Source organism: Ipomoea nil, unplaced genomic scaffold (assembly GCF_001879475.1).
Source record: "Ipomoea nil cultivar Tokyo-kokei standard unplaced genomic scaffold, Asagao_1.1 scaffold3321, whole genome shotgun sequence".
Taxonomy (NCBI): Eukaryota; Viridiplantae; Streptophyta; class Magnoliopsida; order Solanales; family Convolvulaceae; genus Ipomoea; species Ipomoea nil.
In genome coordinates this window covers 2,136-24,186 of record NW_017619749.1, presented here as the reverse complement: position 1 = coordinate 24,186, position 22,051 = coordinate 2,136, and the positions used below count along the sequence as shown (strand labels likewise).

General features: G+C 30.6%; 1 protein-coding gene across 1 annotated transcript; it reads left to right on the top strand.

Moving 5' to 3' along the window:
- The first annotated feature begins 13,282 nt into the window (after window positions 1-13,282).
- On the top strand, window positions 13,283-14,966 carry LOC109169753. Its single transcript, XM_019318647.1, has 2 exons — window positions 13,283-14,333; window positions 14,761-14,966. The coding sequence occupies exons 1-2, from the start codon at window positions 13,508-13,510 to the stop codon at window positions 14,862-14,864; spliced, it is 930 nt and encodes a 309-aa protein (XP_019174192.1). The 5' UTR covers window positions 13,283-13,507; the 3' UTR covers window positions 14,865-14,966.
- The last annotated feature ends 7,085 nt before the right edge of the window (window positions 14,967-22,051 follow it).

The window sequence follows — 22,051 nt, the reverse complement described above, 5'->3', positions numbered from 1 at the left end:
TAGAGATTATATTTATAAATACTTGTGCTATAAGGGACAATGCAGAAGCAAAAGGTTTGGATGACGCTTAACTATTTTTGGTTTCTGAAGAGGTAGTGGAAGAGCAATGCTGCCATTGGAAGATCACAGTCCTTGCATCTTCCAATTTTTTTTTTTTGGGTTGTATGATTGAGAGGTTGAAGGACAAAATATTAGATGCATAAAAGATGGTTGATGTAGTCTGTGGACCTGATAATCAGTGATTTTGTCTCTGATAATATTGTTGTTGCTTGGAGAGAAGCAGAGAAGCTACGGGTACAGAACTCCGACGAAGGGAGGCGATGGCTTCATCTTTGTTGTTGCACAGTCTGCTAGCCGCCATCAATCTTTGCTGATTTGATGCCTCGTCGGAAGAAGAGGAACAATGTCTGTACTTAGCGAACAGGTGAAGTGCAAAGGCGAGAAGCATGTGAAATTATGAGTTTATCCTTGGGTTTAACGGTCAATTGACGATGGAATTAACAAAGACTATGTTGGATAGAAATTGCAAAGTCAAGGACTTTATTTGTTCAAATTAATAGTCGATGACTAATTTGTGAATTTAACTATAGTCGAAGGATCATTGTGGGTATTTACTCTTTTAGGAATATAATTCAGTGTCATTTAGTGGCTTGGTTTGCTGGAAAAACATTTTTAAAAAGTTGAGGAATTTCGAATTAGGGTTAATTACCAAAATGGTCCATTGACTAAAATTATCAATTTGATATTCGATTATTTTTTTTAACTAATTAAGTCCCTCAACTTTAAAAATCTTAACCAATGTAGTCATTCATTAGTTTTGCCGTTAGACTTTCGTTAACTTGGGACCAAATTGGTAATTTTGCTATAGTCAAGTGACTATTTCAATAATTAACTTTAGGGGTGGCAATTTGGTTCGATTTTTTCAAACCGAACCGTACCGAACAACCGAACGGTAATGAATTATTGTATACCGAACTATTTGGTTAAAAACTACAAGGAAATACCGTTCGATTTTATTTAAAATATAATAATAATAATAATAATAATAATAATAATAATAATAATAATAATAATAATAATAATAATAATAAGTAAATCTAAATCCCTTGATGCATCATTTATCGTTCAGCTCATATTTTCATTGGTATCTCTCGTATAAATCTAAAGTCTAATACATAACAAAGCGAACTGATGTTTACTATTTTGTTATAAAATATTTATGAGAAATATACCAATGATAATATAAGCTAAACGACAAAGCAGACAACAAGGGTCTTGGATTTACTTATTATTATTATTATTATTATTATTATTATTATTATTATTAAAAATCGAACCGAATTGCCACCCCTAACAGGGCGTTTGGTTGGAGGGGTGGAATTATGTGGGAAAGGAATTGTAATTCCATGGGAGTTGAATTACTGGGAATAAAGTGAGAATTTAAATTCCAGTCATCCAGTGTTTGGTTGACAGGAATAGAATTACTGGAAATTTCAATTCCAATGTTTGGTATACATGGTAATTGAAAGAGAATAAGTAGTATAAAGTAAAAAATGTCCATTATTGTTGTTAGACATTAATTTTAGGTTAAAAAATGATGGGGTAATTTTGACTCATCACTTTCTTTTTTTTTTTTCCAGGAATTAAAATACCAGGGGGACATGTGATTTTAATTCCATGAAAATGGGGGAATTGCAATTCCCTCCAACCAAATTACGAAATTTAATGGCCTTTGGAATTAGGTGGGAATTAAGTGGGAAGGGAATTTAAAATCCCTCCAACCAAACGCCCTGTAAAGTTAATTACTGAAATGGTCACTTGACTATAGTAAAATTATCAATCTGGTACCAAGTTAACAGAAGTTTAACGACAAAACTAACGAATGACCAAATTGGTTAAGATTTTTAAAGTTAAGAGACTTAATTTGTCAAACAAATAGTCAATTACCAATATAATAATGTCGCTATAGTCAATTGACCATTTTGGTAATTAATATTCAAATTTGTTTCTAAATGAACCTACATCTTTTTAAAATTTGAAAAAAATATTTTCTATATTTATCTTAGGTATCTTTCCTTTTGAGACATTTAAAAATAAAGTTATACCAAATTATCCTCGAATGACCTGATTGTACTATGTACAGTTTGGACTTTGAAGATCAAAGTGATCAAATAATACTTATTTAAATATTGCTAAAATATTTATTATCTTATTGTAATAAAATAATAATATAATCATTATTATTGTGTACTAGTATTTGCGCCCGTGCGTTGCACGGAGTGAATTTGTTATAATATTTTAAAAATATTTAGATCGATATACAATTGTATAAATTATAACATCGAATATTATAAAATATAATTGAAGAATTGAGTTGCACCGATTATGTTTTCTGATGTTATCAATACTTGAATTCGAGTAAATAATTGCCCAATTAATAGTTAACGTGTAGATATACGCATTCGGTGTTGCAACTTTAGAGATTTTATATATCAGTGTTTATAATTTGTATTAATTGGACTAATTAGCTCGTTGTCTAGCAACTCAGTTATATAAATTATTTATACGGAAGATATATTTTCTATGTAGATATATAGCAATTTTGTCATCTTTGTATATAAAAAACCATAATATCAATAACTTGAATTATACATTATTGAAAATCTCTTTGTAGACAACATTGGTAGTAGTAACGGAATTTTATCCATTCTCGTCTAGAGTTAAAACCATCAGACCATCAGGATGGATGACTCGGGAAAAATTCACATACAATAAACTGTGATTAAAGACGAGTTGTTTTAGTAATAACTCAACGCGAGTTAGAGTTTGACCCTGACTTTTGTTGATAGTCATGGCATATGCGAGCATCAACGTGAATTGTTTTCGTTAGAACTTGAATGGCAATCTCGTATTAGAAGGGCGAAAGACATTTTAATTGAAGATTTTACTTTTATTAATAGTATAAATATAGATTGGTGTAAATAATAATTAATAAATTATTATAAACAAAATCCATTTTTAAGTACACATTGACTTCAATGTGTGATAAAAATTCATTAGATATTAGTTAATTTTCATATAAAATTTTGTTACCAATTAAGCTTTATTAATTTTTTTTTTACCAATTAATTAATATTCATATTCATTTGGGCGGGAATGTTGAAGATGATAATTTTACTTTTATTAATAGTATAAATTGGTGTAAATAATAATTAATAAATTATTATTTGTTTATTAAATTACGCAGAATTTCAAACGAATTTTCTCATTTGTTACGTAGAATTTGTATCCATTATTTTTATAATTATAATAATTTAATTGTTCTCATAATTTGGTAACCATTTTTCATTTTTATATACATATTGACTTTAATCTGTGGTAACAATTCATTAGATATTAGTTAATTTTCATATAAAATTTTGTTACCAATTAAGCTTTATTATTTTTTACTAATTAATTAATATTCATATTAATTTGGGTTGGGATGTTGTAAAGGAGGATTTTACTTTTATTAAAGTCATTTCACTAAGAACTTGGAGGGTGTGGTTGAGTGGAAGGGACGCATCCATCCTTATTAACCAAAGACAAGGATTTGATCATTGCCTTTGGGAATTGAGCAACTTTAAATCTCCAGGCCAGCCCTTTCACCCAAAAGAGGGGAATTAGTCACTTTATCTAATCATATTATATTAATTTCATTTTGAAATCATTGGTTCACATATTTGATTTATTTATTTTTTCTTTAATTATTCTCGTTGTAAACATAAATGATATTGCAATAATTAATTTATAATATTTATCAAATTGTATTTTTTTTAAATGTAAAATTTTCTCATGTTTAGGGATTAAAAATATTTTAAAATTATTTTTTATTAGTAAGTATTTTTATTTCTAAAATATTTTCCAGCAACCCAAACACTCCCTTAGTCTCTAATAAAAAACTGAAAAATAAAAGTTATTTCATTAAGAAAATTAAAACTAATTAAAGTAAATATAATCATGCTATATTTATTTGTAACTGTATATTAATTTCATTTTGAAATCATTGGTTCACATCTTTGAATTATTTATTTTTTTCTTTAACTATTATAAACAAAAATTATGATATTTATCAAATTGTATTTATATAACATTTGCACATGTTATGAGGTGTTAAAAAATATTTCAAATTATTTTTTATTAGCATGTATTTTTATTTTAAAATATTTTCCAGCATGATAAACACTCCCTTAGGCTCCCATAAAAATAAAAAAAAAAATAAAAAAAAAAAACTGATAAAGAAAAGTCATTTCATTAAGAAAATTAAAACTAATTAAAGTAAATCTAATCATGCTATATTTATTTGTAATTGTATATTAATTTCATTTTGAAATCATTGGTTCACATTTTTGAATTATTTATTTTTTCTTTAACTATTATAAACACAAAATTTGATATTTACTAAATTGTATTTTTAAAAATATATAACATTTACACATGTTATGAGGGGTTAAAAAATATTTTAAATTATTTTTTATTTGTATGTATTTTTATTTTAAAATATTTTTCAACAATCCAAACACTCCCTTAGCCTCCCATAAAAAAAAAAAAAAAACTGACAAAGAAATGTCATTTCATTAAGGAAATTAAAATTAATTAAAGTAAATCTAATCATGCTATATTTATTTGTAACTGTATAATAATTTCATTTTGAAATCATTGGTTCACATATTTGAATTTGTTTTTAATTATTATAATTTATAAACATAAATGATATTGTACTAATTAATTTATGATATTTATCAAATTTTATTGTTTAAAAAATATAAGATCTACAAATGGTATGAGGGGTTACAAAATATTTTAAAATTATTTTTTATTAGTAAGTATTTAAAAAAAATAAAAATTCCACCAACTCAACACTCCCTTAGCCTCCCATAAACAACTGATAAAGAAAAGTCATATCATTAAGGGAATTAAAACTAATTAAAGTAAATGCACTCATACTATATTTATTTGTAACTATATATTAATTTCATTTTGAAATTATTGGTTCACATATTTGAATTATTTATTTTTTTCTTTAATTATTACAAACATAAATGATATTGTATTAATTAATTGATGATATTTATCAAATTATATTTTTTAAAATATAGTGTTTTACTCGAGAATTTTTTTTGTTATTATGAATTTAAAATTAAATTAGAAAAATAAAAAGATTTTAAAATGTACAATATAATAATATAGTTGGACTTTTATATACTTGGTCAAGTATCTATTTTCATAACATACAAAATTAAAATTAAAATACTGTATGGTTAGTATAATATCTAATCATGTACATATTTAGATAAGTTTATAGAAAAAATTTATAAAATTAAATTGATTTATTACAAATTGTATTTCATATATATATTATAATTTCAAAAATATTAATAATAATAACTAAGAAAATTGTACTTAGAAATCAATAAAAATGTAAATTCTAAATTTTGTATGAATAAATATAAACTCTAATCGGACGCATATCCTTATATGATTGAATAATACATTGTGTACACACATAATATTTATTAATATGTATATATAAAAATTCTATAATATAATTCATTCATTATAATTTGTATTAATAGATTTATATTTAAAAATTTTAAAAGCTGTGTTATATTTTCAGTAAAATATAAACATATTCATTCGTTTTTCTTAATATTTCATTTCCTTTTGAGTATATTCATTTCTTTTTTTTTTTCCTTCATAAAAAGAATTAATATTTATTTCTATTCATTTTTCCTAATAATTGTCGATTAATTGGCCTGATTTCCATGTCGATTAGGATATTAATAACGGATTTCTGTTTGAAATATTCATTTCCTTTCTGATTAAAAAATAATGTAATTATAAAAATATAATTACTGATTATATTTCTAATAAAATATTAATATATTCATTTCATTTTTTCTTCATAAATAATTAATATAAGTATAATAATTATAATCATATAATTACTGATTATATTTTAAATGAAATATGAGTATATTCATTTCCTTTTTCACTCATAGAAAGAGTTAATATTCATTTCCATTTATTTTTCCTTCATAATTTTATCCTAATATTTCATGTGGTGGTTACTAATTTTTTCGTAGGGAAAACGGTGTTATATTTCCAATAAATTTTTAATATTAAATCTTTTTTTCATTTGGCCTGATTCCTGTGTCTATTAGTAACAAAATATTAATAATAGATTTTTGTGTGTAAAATTCATTTTTTCTGTTCATATTCATTTCCTTTTTCATTCATAAATAATTAATATAATTATAATAATATAATTACTGATTATATTTTAAGTGAAATATGGATATATTCATTTCCTTTTTCATTCATAGAAAGAGTTAATATTTGTTTCCATTTCTTTTTCCTTCATAATTTTTTCCTAATATTTCATTTGGTGGTTACTAATTTTTTTTGTAGGGAAAATTGTGTTATATTTCCAATAAATTTTTAATATTAAATCCTTTTTTCATTTGGAATGATTCCCATGCCTATTAGTAACATAATATTAATAATAGATTTTCGTGTGTAAAATTCATTCCTATTTCTGGTCATAAAAACAATGTGGTACGTTTGTAATATTCATTTTCAATCACAAAAACAATTTGGTATGTGTTTAATAATCATTTCCTTTTTCCTTTACCCTAATTTTCTGTGTAGCAAATTTGTTATTTACTTATTAAGCACTTTTTTTTTTTTTTAATTCGAGTCCATTTTTAATATTAATTTCTTTTTTCTTTTGGTCTTATTTCTGTGCCAAAAACTGTGTTATATTCTTAGTGAAATATAAACATATTCATTCGTTTTTCTTCATATTTCATTTCCTTTTGAATATATTTATTTCTTTTTTTTTTTCCTTCATAAAAAGAATTAATATTGATTTTTATTCATTTTTCTTAATAATTGTCGATTAATTGGCCTGATTTTCATTTCGATTAGTAACATGATATTAATAACAGATTTCTTTGTGAAATATTCATTTCCTTTCTCGTTCATAAAAAGAATTAATATTCATTTCCACATAATTAAAAAGTAATATAATTATAAAAATATAATTACTGATTATATTTCCAGTAAACTTATTAATATATTCATTTCATTTTTCCTTCATAAATAATTAATATAATTATAATAACTATAATCATATAATTACTGATTATATTTTAAGTGAAATATGAATATATTCATTTCCTTTTTCACTCATAGAAAGAGTTAATATTCATTTTCATTTCTTTTTTCCACGTAATTTTTTTATAATATTTCACGTGGTGGTTACTAATTTTTTCGTAAAGAAAACGGTGTTATATTTTCAATAAATTTTTAATATTAAATCTTTTTTTTTTCATTTGGCCTAATTTCCGTGTCTGTTAGTAACAGAATATTAATAATAGATTTTCGTGTCTAAATTTTATTTTTTTCCTTTCATATTCATTTCCTTTTTCTTCATAAATAATTAATATAATTATAATAATATAATTACTGATTATATTTTAAAAGTGAAATATGGATATATTCATTTCCTTTTTTCATTCATAGAAAGAGTTAATATTTGTTTCCATTTCTTTTTTCTTCATAATTTTTTCCTAATATTTCATTTGGTGGTTACTAATTTTTTTCGTAGGGAAAACTGTGTTATATTTCCAATAAATTTTTAATATTAAATCCTTTTTTCATTTGGCATGATTCCCATGCCTATTAGTATAACAGAATATTAATAATAGATTCTCGTGTGTAAAATTCATTCTTATTTCTGGTCATAAAAACAATCTGGTACGTTTGTAATATTCATTTTCAATCATAAAAACAATCTGGTACAATGTTTAATAATCATTTTCTTTTTCCTTTACCCAAATTTTCTGTCTAGCAAATTAGTTATTTACTTATTAAGCACATTTTTTTATTCGAGTCCATTTTTAATATTAATTTCGTTTTTCTTTTGGTCTGATTTCTGTGTCAATTAGTAACAGAATATTAATAAAAAATTTTATTATTACAATTAATTCTTTAGTTTTTTTTTTGAATTAGAATAATGATAATTGTAATTATATTAATTAATTAATTGTATGGATATTTTTTTGCAATGAGATACAGATCCACTAATATGCAATGTACCCAGATGTGTTCTTCTGCCTCAAAGCCTAATGAATCATACACATGTTGCATCTTAAATGCACGTAGATATAGACATTCAATTTTTTTTTTTTTTTTTTTTGAGAATGCTAATCGATTCACTGATAGTTGAAGGTAGATAACAATACTTATAATATGAAATTAAACCTTTTGGAAGAATAATATGAAATTAAACTCAAATCCAAGTTACTTTACATCTATTAACCCCTAATTGAGATTATATAAAAAGGAAACATAGATTTAAATGATTTCATCTAAGAGCTTGTAAATATGGTGACTGCTTTAGTGTTTTTAGAGAGACAACGTGCTTTACCAATTCGCCAGGAAGAACCAATCTCATGCGGATCTGAATCTCGCGGGAAGTGATTATCGGCTTCTTGTTGTAGTGGGCCAAGCGAGTCACCTCTTGGGCAAGCTTCAAGAGGATATCGTTGATGAAGCTATTCATGATGTCCAAACTGCAAAACATATTGAAGTACGTGAGAATATAGTTAGAAAAATGTAGAAAATTCATACAAAAAGAAAGCAGAAAGATGAGTTTGAGATTCTTTGATTGAAGAAGCTCTTGTATTTATAGGTAGAAAATACTAATTCAAAAGGAAAGTATAATAATTTATTTATTTAAGGGAAAGTATAATAATTTATTTATTTAAGGTAATAACATTATTATTATTATTATTATTATTATTATTATTTATTTATTTAATTTCCATTTGACATTTACTTACCAAATAAGTTTTACTACAAAAGTTTTGGGGGGGAAATTTGTTAGGAGGATTTTATTTATTTATTTTTCATTTGACATTTACTTACCAAATAAGTTTTACTACAAAAGTTTTGGGGGGAAAAATTGTTAGGAGGATTTTACTTTTATATATATATAGATATAGATATAGATGGAACATATTGAATTTTATATTTATATTTATTATTTATTATTTATTACCATTTCAAATCCAACCAAATAATATAATCAACATTATTCCGCAACCCAAAATTACAATCAATATCCCTAATAATTTTTTTTTTTTTTGAAAGTAATATCCCTAATAATTTGTTTTCATGAATTTTAAATTTTATTCCTCGATTTTTATTTTTATTTTTTCACAAACCAAACTGGCCATTAGGTTCATTTGGGAACACAAATAATGTTTTGTGAGAAATAGCTTCCAAAAATTGATTAATTTAAAAAAATAAATGAATAAGGTTCAAATTAACCTACGTGTCACAATGCAATTGGGCCACGCAACTAAAAAAAAGTACAATTAAACCATTCAACATTGTAAAACTTTGCAAATTGTCCCAAGTGACCCGCAAATCCATGGAGAATGTCTTGTCTCCATGGATATGGAAGCGAAAGAGGGGACAATGGTGGCGAGGTTGGGCTTCCCGGCGACGGGCGGCGTTACGACCAGGAGTAGTGGCGGCTACGGAACTCGAAGAAACACGATGACGAAGCTTTGGGTGTTCTGTAAATCGTCGATTGGCTGGCGTTGCGACAACGGACGGTGGGCAGCGATCGTGAGGCGAATGGCGACGCGTCGGCGGTAAGATGTTCGGCCTTGGCAGTGGTGCTACTCCGATCACCGACTCTGCAATGCTGGTTCCTGCTGGTGACATCTCTCTCTCTCTCTCCATGACAGTCAGCGTCTGTCTCTCTCTCTCGTTGTTGGCATTGCGTCTGTGGCTGTCTTTTGTCTCCAGATCCATGGAGACGATCAGAGACCCTTTAAAAAAAACTTTTTTTTTGCTAATTACCTGTTGGTAACATGGCACTGCATGTCACTTGGGACAAATTGTGTGATTTTACCATGTTGAATGGTCTAATTAATTTTTTTTTAAGTTGAGTAGCCTAATTGCAAAATATATATATATATATATATATATATATATATATATATATATATATATATATATATATATGTTTATTTTTTGGCTGTTTCACTACAAAAATATAAACATAAATCTATTACCGAGTACAATATTTTTTAAATATTTGTTACTTTAATGACGATAATAATTAATATTTATATTAAAATAACAATTATAATAATAGTTAATTCCATCAGAGGTCCATTGTCTTTGGTGACAATTCGAAATTTAGTCCCAGGTTATCGTTTTTGTCATTTAACATTCCAGACTATTATTTTTTGGACACTTTTAATCCTTCTAATGACTTTTCATATTTTTAGTAATGAAATTTTTTGTCTTTTCATTTTTTTTTTTTTGAGTTTCAACCGGTTTAATTGGTTTAGAACTTTAGCTAACCTCGAATTTTTAGTAACCATATTTTTCAACCGATTTTTAGTAAAGTTATAAAAAAGGTTGGTGTAATTATTTTTTGAAATGAATTGTTCATATTATTTTGATTTAATTTTTTTTTTTTAATGATTTTCCTTATTTATCCTCTATTATACTATTTTCTTCCCTCTATTAATCTATTATTATGGTTCAAGATATGTATACCTATAAAAGGAGGTGTTGTAAAGGTTGAAGGATGTGAAGTTTATAGAGATTACTAGTTTTTTACGCGCATTGCGCGATTGGGATAATGCCCAATGTTTTTTTTAAATAAGTACTTTAAAGTATATTAAGACAGGATTATATTGAAATTGTTCATGCATAGATAATTGAAGGTTGAATTTGCGTATTTAAATAGGTAATTCTTCTCCTAAAGGTTGATCCCAACCCCAAGAGCCCCCCACACTCCGACCCGACAGAGTATTGTGGGAAGTTATAAATCACGGTGACTCAATGGTTCAGCAGACATGGCCAAATGCTGATACGCACAAGGAATCTGCCCACTTTGGACATAATTCCCGCACTGCCGCCGCCGAGGTTCAAACCTTCGTCTCTTCTCCCAAATACAACCCACTAAACCATTGAGCTAAGCCCGTGCGGGTTAAATAGGTAATTCTAAGTTTACAAATGCAAGATAATATAGTCAAGATTGATTATAATTGTCAATAAAATAATTGTATAGGTATCGTTGAAACCAAATACGGGACATAAGGGAGAACAAATAAAAATTAGGACATAAAATATTAAATATATACTAATATTGTTTGAGGAGATTCCGACATTAGGATTTGTGGTTAAGTTCTATTAAAACTTTAATATTAGAATTAGACTAACGGTGAATTAACGGAAAAGTTAAATGGATAATCATATAATTAAGGATAAATTAGAAAATCTTAAAAGAAAAAATTAAAACCTGAACAATATGAACCATTCATTTGATTTAATAATTTGGCGGTCATTTTTTCTACCCAATGTTAATAATTAAATAAATTCGCTGGTCAAATCCGCTAACGTTAACCGCTAACTGCTGATTGTCAAACAAGGACATTGCGAGGTAGTTCTCACTTCAATTTGTTGTGTGATTTGAATACTCTTGTTGTCACAAAATCTCTCAAGTAGTTAATATGGTTGACTTTATTAATTATATTTTTTTTAATTTTGTCATGGTATTAATAAAATACTTGGTAAATAAATATATAGCATTATTTTGTATTATAACTTTGATATTTAATTAGAAAAATAGTGCACAAAAAAGATAATAGATAATGTAGTGAATATAATCAATTGATGAATTTGAATGTAAAAATTTTTACATTTGAGAAAAATAAAGACAATATAACTAATGAAAATATTTCTTTTAATTAATTTATTGATAATTAATAAATTTTTTTTCACTGAATAAAGACATTGTAAGGATAATGTAGCGAATATAATCAATTAATAAATTTGAATATAAAGAATTTTTATATTGAAGAAAAATAAAGACAATATAACTAATAAAATTATTTCTCTTATTTAATTGATTGATAATGAATAATTTTTTTTTTGAATAAAGACATTGTGGACACATAATTCTAAATTAAAGAAATGAATATGTATTATTTTTTATTGTAACTCCTAAATTATTATTTATATAATAATTTAATAAGAGTAAAATAGAGTACTAATTATGCCAACTTTGATTGGGATGAGGTTCGAACCTAAGACATTTTTTTATTGAAATCAATGAGTAAGTTAACGGTGAACTAACGACAATTCTTAAAATTTTAACGGAATTAGTAACGGTGTGTGGGTATTTTAGGAAATTTTAGTATAAAATTTAAATCTGATCAATCTTTTAATTAATCTGAGCCATTCATTTGATTAAAATCTGTGACCGCCATTTTTTCTACTCATTATAGGCCTAACTCTCTTGGGCTCTTATTAGTATAGTATAGTAGATAGTAGATTTCAAGAGACAAGAGCACAAGGAAAATGTATTCAAACTTCATATTTAATGTGTTAAATTGCGTATTGTTAGGAGAAGTTAATCCCATAAATTATACCGTATAAATAGTGTGGATTAATCAAGTAGGTGAATTTTATATAATTGTCAAATTAGTACAAATTGAATCTTGTAAACTTTTTCATAAAATTGCTATACAAGTTAAGGTTGATGTATGAATATGTAATAGGCCTAGTTGAATCTTGTATTTGTTAAAATTTTTATGTATGACTTCCCGATTAAGATGTACGTGTTATCATATTAAATCTTCTTGTTTATTAAGTTTTATTTCATAATGATATTATCCTAAAATTTATGGCCCTGTATGGTAAAAAATTAGCCTATAGGTCAATTTTGACTTATTTGACAATTATTAATTATTTGATTTAGTTAAAATATCAATATAAATGTTTGGTTAATTAACTTTTTGCAACTTCAAAAGGCTAAAATTTAAAAAGCTACTCCAAACAACTTTTTCAATTAACTTTTTGAGAAAAGAAATTATACCAAACAGCTATCAGCTAACAGCTAATTTACCAAACACTTTTATACAATCAGCTAATGTTATCAGCCATTTTACCAAACAGGGCCAATATCCCTTATCCTAAATTTTCAAAAGAGGATTATGATTAACGACATATGTAACACTGGCAGAGATTTGTAGTTACCCATTTTAATGTAGACTGTTATAATCACTCCCGTGTGAAGAAATAATTGTGCTCTTCAAAAAAAAAAAAAAACTTCTTTCTGTGTTGACTTTGCATTCACCTTGTGATGGGGTACGTACACGAATACCATAATTTCTTTGCATTTACATCTTCAGTAGCTTGTTGTCCTCTTTTTCAACGTTCGGGAGCCCACAAAGCTCCCTACCAGGCTGTACTCAAGAAAGATAGTACAGTGCATTGATATGTGTGCGAGTGGAGCGTCATAACTGGAAAGTGGGCTAGCAAATCCGCATTATCCGGAAACACACCATCGATTCCTGAAATTCTTCATCCGTTAATTAGCAGACGGGTGAGGTTGGCTAGCTGAAGCTCAAGAGCACAGCACAAGAATATAATGGCAATGTTATTCGTCCGAAGAAGGATATTTCCATCGCAAATAGTAGTGCGGGTGCCTACTACTTTCTTCGTCTTAGCTCTTGTGGTTATGATTACTCCTAGTGCGGTGTTGCAAAACGCTGCTGCAATAACGTGCCGCAACTTCTGCGACAACATTCTCATAAAATACCCTTTCGGCATAGACGACGGTTGCGGCGCCCCCCAATATCGACATATGCTCAACTGCTCCTCCACCGATCTCTTCTTCTTAACTCCATCCGGCAGCTACAAGGTCCAGTCAATAGATTACGAACACAGCAGCATGCTCATCTTTGACCCAGCCATGTCCACCTGCTCCATCCTCCAGCCACACCATGACTTCCTCATGACCGACCTCCAGTCGGCCATCATCCCTCCTTCCCCCGACACCGTATTCGCGCTCCTCAACTGCTCCGTCGACTCCCCTGTTCTCAACCGCTACAAGAACCTCTGCTTCAATTTCTCCGGCCATTCCTGCGACGAGCTCTACGGAGCCTGCACTTCCTTCAAGCTCTTCCACCTGCTGTCCAACACCACCCCGCCATGCTGCTTCACCGGCTACGATACCCTCAAGTACATGAGCATCAATATACTGGACTGCACGCATTATACCAGCGTGTACAATACCGATGACTTGAAGGGCGTGGGGCCGCTTGATTGGCTTTATGGGATCAAGTTATCTTTCAGCGTCCCAGACACTGGGTGTGAACGCTGCACCAACTCCGGGGGTATTTGCGGTTTTGACGTCGAGACTCAAGGGACGTCCTGCATCTGCTCCACTACTATTAATTCCACAAGAGAGTGCGGTAATGATCCATTTTGTTAAGGAAAATGTTTTTTTTTTTTTTTTCCTCTCTTCCTAAGGTTACTTCAATTCATTTGGTGCTAAAAAATGAATTTAATTGTTCAATTCATGTCAAGAGAAAAATATTATAGATAATCTGAAGATTTTTTAAAAGATTTTTCAGGTCATCTAAAAGGGTGAGGGAGAAAAAAAAAAGTCTGTCAATTAAAAAAATGTTGGGGAACGTGCCCTCTAATTGAGCATGGTGCGCATAATGCGCAGGGAGGAAAATATTTTTTAAAAAAATCTGCGGCTGATCCCCCCCAAAAAAACATTTACTACAAAAACTTTCAAAACATTTACTACAAAAACTCTTTTGGAGATGTACGTAGCATTCTTCTTTTTGTTAATTGATATCTAACTAACTTTTGACCTTTAATTATTTTCAGCTGGAGGTAGTGCTGTAAATGCAGGTGGAAAGAATTATGGAATATCCTCTTTCTTTTTACAAATCATTGTCTACTTCTTGCTTTTGTTCACTGTTGTACGTTAATTTATTATTCCTTTAATCTGTATATTTCAATGTTTTTTTGTAATTTGACTGTTAGCATCTGTTATTGAGAGAGTTTTAAATATACGATATTGTTTTTCTTTTAAAATATGCTTTTGTTCTTTCAAATTAATTATGGGATTACTCTCAAGGTTTTGCACAACTTAATTAATCAAGTTAGAGTACTGGCTTCACAGTTCACGCACACCCACATGCTTATTGTTGAACATCAAGGCCCTGCCGCAAACCACAGCTTCAGAAGAAAGAGCTTGCACATGCATCATTTTCCAATTTTCAATTTCCTTTTCAGATGATCATGACTCTGAACTTGTATGCTCATGTGTTTCCCATTATTATCGTGTATTATCTAGTTAACCTTCATGCCATCATGAGGTGCCTCATGTTCTTCTTGATAGTTCGTTTTTTTTTTTTTTTTTTTTTTTTTTGGTATAATTCCATTTTAACTGATATTTCTGAAATAAAAGTAATGGGTTGTATTAGTCTAATAGTCTGCACTTTTGTACAACAAGTTGCATAGGGCAATAGGTAATAAACTATTGAAATCAGTAGAACTGCAGCGGGAGTAGTTTGGTACTTTGGTTCACTAAACAGCAATTGCAAGGCGTGTTGATTATAGAAGCAATCCTTTGTTGTTTTACTGCAGCCTCTTATTCCTTTTAATCTTTTATTCTTATCTGGACCCAGTCAAACCTGATGCCATGCTGCAGTTAGTCTTTATTTATTTATTTTTCTCTAAAGATCTTTAGAAGGTTTTGTGCAGTTTAATGCAATCTGTGCGCTTTGAGCAGTTGGGCCAATTTTTCTCTAATTTGTGCATATAATTTTATTTCTAAGTTAGCTAACTTTTGCTGATACATGTAGATTGAATTCATGCAGGATTTGGAATATAGAGACAATCACTACAAAACCCTGTTAAACGAGAAGCTTCAAATGACAAATAGCAATGTTTGAGTTTAGGAAATCAGTAAAATTGATGGTGATAAAATTTGGAATAAACTGGTCTCTTGACTTAAAAGCACAAAAGATTTTAAACTTATAAGTTATAATAATGTATAGATTCCTTTGTCTACATTTCTACAAGATCTACATATGTAATTCCATTTTAAAGCTTCCGTAACCCATATTAGTGTTTGGTTAATGGAATAATATTATTTAAAAATTGTATGTAATAATAATGATTTTATTATTATTATATATTATATATTATTATTATATATTTTGTATAAAAGTATTTATGTATTTTAAACATATATTTCATTTATATTTCTTACACAAACTAAACACTATAATAACATTATTAAAGTCTATTCTTTAAATGGAATACAATTCATGTTATGTTCCTTACCTGTTTCATTCTTTATGGAATAGCATTCATATTTATTTAAAATTCATTCCGTGAACTAAACGTGTAATTAAAGTGTCAATTTGGGCTGGTAGACTTGTTATCCAGACATTACGCCCCAATAGATCTATTAGCCCAGCAAGCCCAAATGTTATTTAATGCTGGCCTACTAACTAAATCCAAACCACACAGCCCATTCCACCAAACCAAGCTCTCCAATTTAGCCTATACCGTACCAAATTACAGACACACCATAGCAATTCACTTCACGGCCCACTCCATAGCAATTCACTTCAACACCACCATAAATCAACCCAAATACCACACGCCCCAGCCTATTTAATACTCAACCATTTTCCCATCAATTCAGCCCAATACATCTCAACCCAATTTTATATATCCTCCAGGACCTCCATAGACCTTTCGGGCAAATTATGCTATGCGCAGGTGCGCACGGCGCTAAAACGGCGTCGTTTTCCGTGAAAACGACGTTGTTTGAATTAAAAAAAAAAATTGTTCGAAACGTTGTTAACGGCGTTAACGGCATATTCGTTATGAAATTATGAATATACAGTTATGACATTATGAATGTACAGTTATAGAATTATGAATGTATAGTTATGGCATTATGAACTTACAATTATGAACATAGAGCTTCGAAAATTATGAATGTTCGGTATGGAATTATGAATATACAGTATGGAATTATGAATGTACAGTTATGGAATTATGAATGTACAGTTATGGAATTATGAATGTACAGTTATGGAATTATGAATGTACAGTTATGAAATTATGAACATAGAACTCTGACATTATGAACTTACAATTATGAACATAGAGCTTCGAAAATTATGAATTTACAGTTATTGAATTATGATGTACAGTTACGGAATTATGAATGTACAGTTATAGAATTATGAATGTACAGTTATGAAATTATGAACACAAAGCTGTGAATATATGCTCCTATAACGAAGCGGTCTGAAATTAAATTTTTTTTTTAAAAAAAAAAAAAAGAGGGAAGATAACGGTGCCTGACGACACCGTTATCCGTGCCCATGAAGCACGCTGGGCACGAGCCCACAGCATAACTATCCGACCTTTCGGTCTCCACCCCATCTTTTCAATTAACAAACTCCACAGACCTTTCGGACTACCATCCGCAATCGTCCACGACTGCCACGCCGGAGCTGACTGCGCCGGACGCTGGTCACTCGGTGCCTCAATCGGACACCCAGGAATCGAACCAACGATTTTGCTTTCTCCACTCATCTTCGGCTTCCCACATAGCCGTTAACATCTTTTATTCCGGATTCTAACCAATTTTTTTTTTACATCAATGCACCTACGGTGGAACTGAAAAGGACAGCCTTCATATATGCAAGACTTGTGAGTTATATGTCTATTTTTAAAGAAAATGACTATGTTATCACTTGTATATACATTATCATGTTTAGGATTTATTAGCTCTATAATACCATATTATGATATAATTGCACATGATCTGACTACTGTCTTTTTTTTTCTTTTTTTTTTTTTTAATTTTTTTTAGACAATTTTTAAAATAAAATTTTAATTTTTATAAATGTATGCATTGTTGTGTCTGAATTTATAATTTTTCGAATTATGGTATGATAATGTAGCATATTATATGTTATTGTTACCTAACTATTCCTATTGATATTGGAAGATGTTGAAGTCATAATTTTACTTTTTGTTGAACTCTTTTTTTATAAAACATTCCTAGCTTTATTTGTGGGGTAGTCTTCTGTTATAACTGCTTTTTAATACATGAATGTATACTTCCAGTTTAATACACAGTTTGAAACTTTCAAGATCATAAAATGTCGCAATTACTACATGGTGTTTAGGAGTTCTCTTTTATTCAACTTCCAATAAATAAATAAATTTATTTTCCAGAGTTTCTATAGTTTAGTGCGCAGATATATTATTTTTCTAATGTACATCAGAATGTGCTACTTTGTGTTGTTTATGCACTCAACTTAGCAAAGACAAAGACGGTAGAGTGAATGTTTGGATTCTCAAGAGTAGTCGTTCGCGTTGCACATTAGTCCTCAACGGCTAAAAATTGAGGTATTAAATTTGAGCATACACAAATTAGCAAAATTAGGGATTTAGGGTTCTATATAAATTGTGTTAATCTGCAATCACAAATTCACAAGTTGTTTCAATGCTTGTATAGTTGTATTGTCAAATTTGTTGGCGACCGGGCAACGGACCGTAGGCAGAAAATTGAGAATCTGGGATTTAGCCTTTAAACTCCTAGGAGTGTCGGGAGGAATTTCACAAAGTGGCAGGATTTCATTCTCTCTACAATTTCTCTGACTTTCTTGCATTGGGGGTTGCCTTTACGGTCTTCAATGTAAGTTTTCAAATTGCTTCTTTATTATTTTCACTATTGGGATTTCCTCTGATTCTTTATTTCTTTCATTTTGGTTTAATTATGTGGGGGAGGGTTATTGATATTATATGTCTTGATAAATAAATAAATAAATAAAGAATTTGAGTGAAAAGATTGTGAAATTAGAGAAATATTTTGTATCTGAGGCATATTAACAATCATAAGGGGTTAGAAGGTTCTTTTGATCATAGTCAAATTTCAAGATTATATTATGCAATCTCATAACGGATTACAACATGGGTTTGTGGTGTTTGACTTTATAGAGATTCATTTGGTAATTAGGAATATCTGATAACTTGTGAATCTTTGCATAATTTGGTAAGAAATGAATGGATATATGATTATCTTGGAATTAGAGAGCGGCAACCTGTATTTGTCTTTGCAATTACTCAACCACCAACCTCCACAAAATTATGGCTTTTTCTTGTGACAAAGGTGAAATTCTAGATTTATAATATAAATAGTGTTAAAAGTATTGCATGTGAGATAAACATAGATGCCACATTTTCAAGTAAACATCACATTTTGAGGAAAAAACGATTTGACGAAAATTATAATGATGAATTTAATATTTAATTATAAAAATTAAATTTTATATTTAATTAGTATTTTTGTGCTCATATATTGAATTTAATATTTAATTATGAAAATTTATGTTAACTTATATAGTATATGGCCTCTTTTTGTTCACTTCCCGAGCTTATAAAACGATATGTCCGGCCCTCCTTTTCCAGTGATAGAATAAATGAATCATTGGAGAAAAGGCCCGGAGTGTTCGTTGTCGGTCCTTCTCTCTCTAGATATAAGAATGACGAAATCAGTGATTGACGTGATGGATCAATAGTTTTTAGTGTATAATTTATCATGTAAACAACGATAACAGTGAAGTATAGAACATGTACACACCATATAGGCAAGTATATTTAGAATAAAGTAGACATGAACACCTAGGCAAAGCTTTTAGATAGAGAAATGCATACCTCGGTGAAGACGGTACATTTCCCTCAAACATGGAGCTTCATTTCTTATGGCAAGATCAGCCCCATGGCAGACCAGTTCTCCACCACAGGCTTCAAACTGGCCTGCAGCTTGCCCCTCCTCAGTTTTCATTGGGGAAACCTGGGCCATGCTTCCTCCATGCCCATCTACATAGTTTCCCTCCTAGCCAAGATTGATTTGCTCTCAGTTGACAACCCAACTTAGATTTCTGGCTAAGGCACCCTTCACTTGGGTCAGCTCTGTCCCACTCCAAAAGAATAATACAAGCTTTGGCTGCCATAGCTTCCTCCTCCTCCTCATGAGAACTTCCATTCCATATAACACTCATATATGATTTTATGTCCATCAGAACATCATCCAACCATTCCAAGCCAACACTATCTTCCAACTCATCAAACCAAGTGTTGCTATTCTCAAGGTATCCCTCCCCATCCACATCATCCCCATTAGACAACTCACCTTCCTCTTCATCCACATTAGACTCTTCTTCTGTATCACTCTTGGTGTTTCTGAAGTAGCCTTCCACCCACCCACAAAGCAAAAAACCAGTATTAGTATTTGTCCTCAAACCTCTACCAATCAAGGAATTAGGGCCATACTCAACCCTCACAGGGCTCTCATAAATAACCCTCAGCATTATCTCAATAGCTTCTTTCTCATCTTCCTTCCCATAATCCTTGATATTTTTCCCATATTCGTTTCTCAATAGCCTCTTCACTTCCACCATGGTACCATGTACTAACTCTGCAAAATTCTCATCTCTTTTCTTGCATTCCCTAAACTCATTAGCCCATTCACTAATGCCCACTCTGTTGCCCTTCTTTTTATTCTCTAGAATACAATCAGATTCTTGCCCAGAGCCTACCCCCCTTCCATCTCCCTCAAAAGCTCTAGAAGTACTCTCCCTATCCTGGGACTTAGCCACACTCTCAGGACTATGCATTGCAGACAAGGCCACTGATTTGCTGCTTTTCTGACTCTCAGTACCACTTCTTTTTTTCAATCCATCTTGATTATCATCACTGATCAGAACCATATTCTCCCTCAACCCATCCATTTTGACTGTTTCAGCAACCACATCCCTCTGAACCTCAATAGATTTCTCCCTTTCCATCCCTTTACTGCTTGCAGAAGAGTTTAGGGCATTATCAGACTCTTCCAAAACAGCCCTGAGTTCTTCATTGAGCTTCCCACCCATAGAGGAAAGCTTACTCAGAAAAATCCTGTTTGCCTTTTGAACTATCTCATCAGTTCTATCCTCATAAACTTTTCTCCCCATTTTCTTAAGTGCTTCTTCAAAGAATATTTCCACCTCTAGTCTAGCCTCATCAATTTTTTTTTGCCAACTCACTGTCTCTACCAACCTTATTCTTCAGGTTTTCTGCCCAAGTGTTATAACTCATAGACTGGCCAGAATCTTCCATGTTTATGCTAACAGTAGCCTATGAGTCTTCTTCAACTAAGTCAGCCCATGAGGGCTTAGACTTTTGAGCTTCATTCTTCCCACTTTCTTCTCTTAGGACTCTCTCTGCTACTTCCTCCAGAATATTCTCAGTTGCTTCTGTTATAGCTTCATTCACAAGCTGTTCCTGAACCTGAGGGTTCAACAGACTTCAAGGGGCTTTCCCCACATCAGCAGCTCCTTCATGAGCAATTCCACAAATAGGTGGTGTGCCTGGGTTATCCTTAGATTTATGTCTCTTACAATCATTCAAATCATGGACAATTCTACAGAATTCCACACAATACTAAGGCACAGTCCTATCATAATCAACCGTCTGCCAGAAACCACTCCCATCCTCTCCAATTGCAACCCAGAACCTCTCTAGGAGGGGTTTTTGAAGGTCCAAATCTATTCTGATCGAAGCCATATTTGGTCTCGACCTTGTCTCTGTTACAGAGTCGAGGGATAGAAGTTCTCCAATCGGAGAACAGATCTTTCGCAACATATTTTCGGAAAATAAATGTAGAGGCAAATACGGGAGGTGTATCCATACCGGGATGAAGGGGGAGTCTAGCCATGGCTTCCAGTCTGGAGTCCACCGAGCAATCCAAAAGCTCTCCCCGTTAATCACTGCCCTATTCCTCAGAAGCGCCTTCACACAGTCAGCTTCGGATGAGAATCGGAGGATTATCGTGTTTGCATTCATCGATCCCACCTGCACCGCCCCTTTTGCGTATAGACATGATCAGATTTTAGCCCTAATCTCACTCAGTGGGGGGCGTCGGCGTACAAATCTTCTAATAAGAGTCACCCTCCGCTCCAAATCTGCCAATCTCCTCCAATCTTCTTTTGAGATCACCGCACACCTTGACTTCACTAATGCAGAAGCCCCAGTCGTGCTCTCTCGCTGACCGATGTCACGAGTTGTGGATAGGTCTCGCTGACCAATCTCAGGAAAT

Coding starts and splice junctions, on each gene's coding strand:
- LOC109169753 (XM_019318647.1), top strand. CDS start 13,508: ATGGCAATGTTATTCGTCCGAAGAAGGATATTTCCATCGCAAATAGTA. Junction 14,334..14,760: donor TAATTCCACAAGAGAGTGCG/GTAATGATCCAT, acceptor AATTATTTTCAG/CTGGAGGTAGTGCTGTAAAT.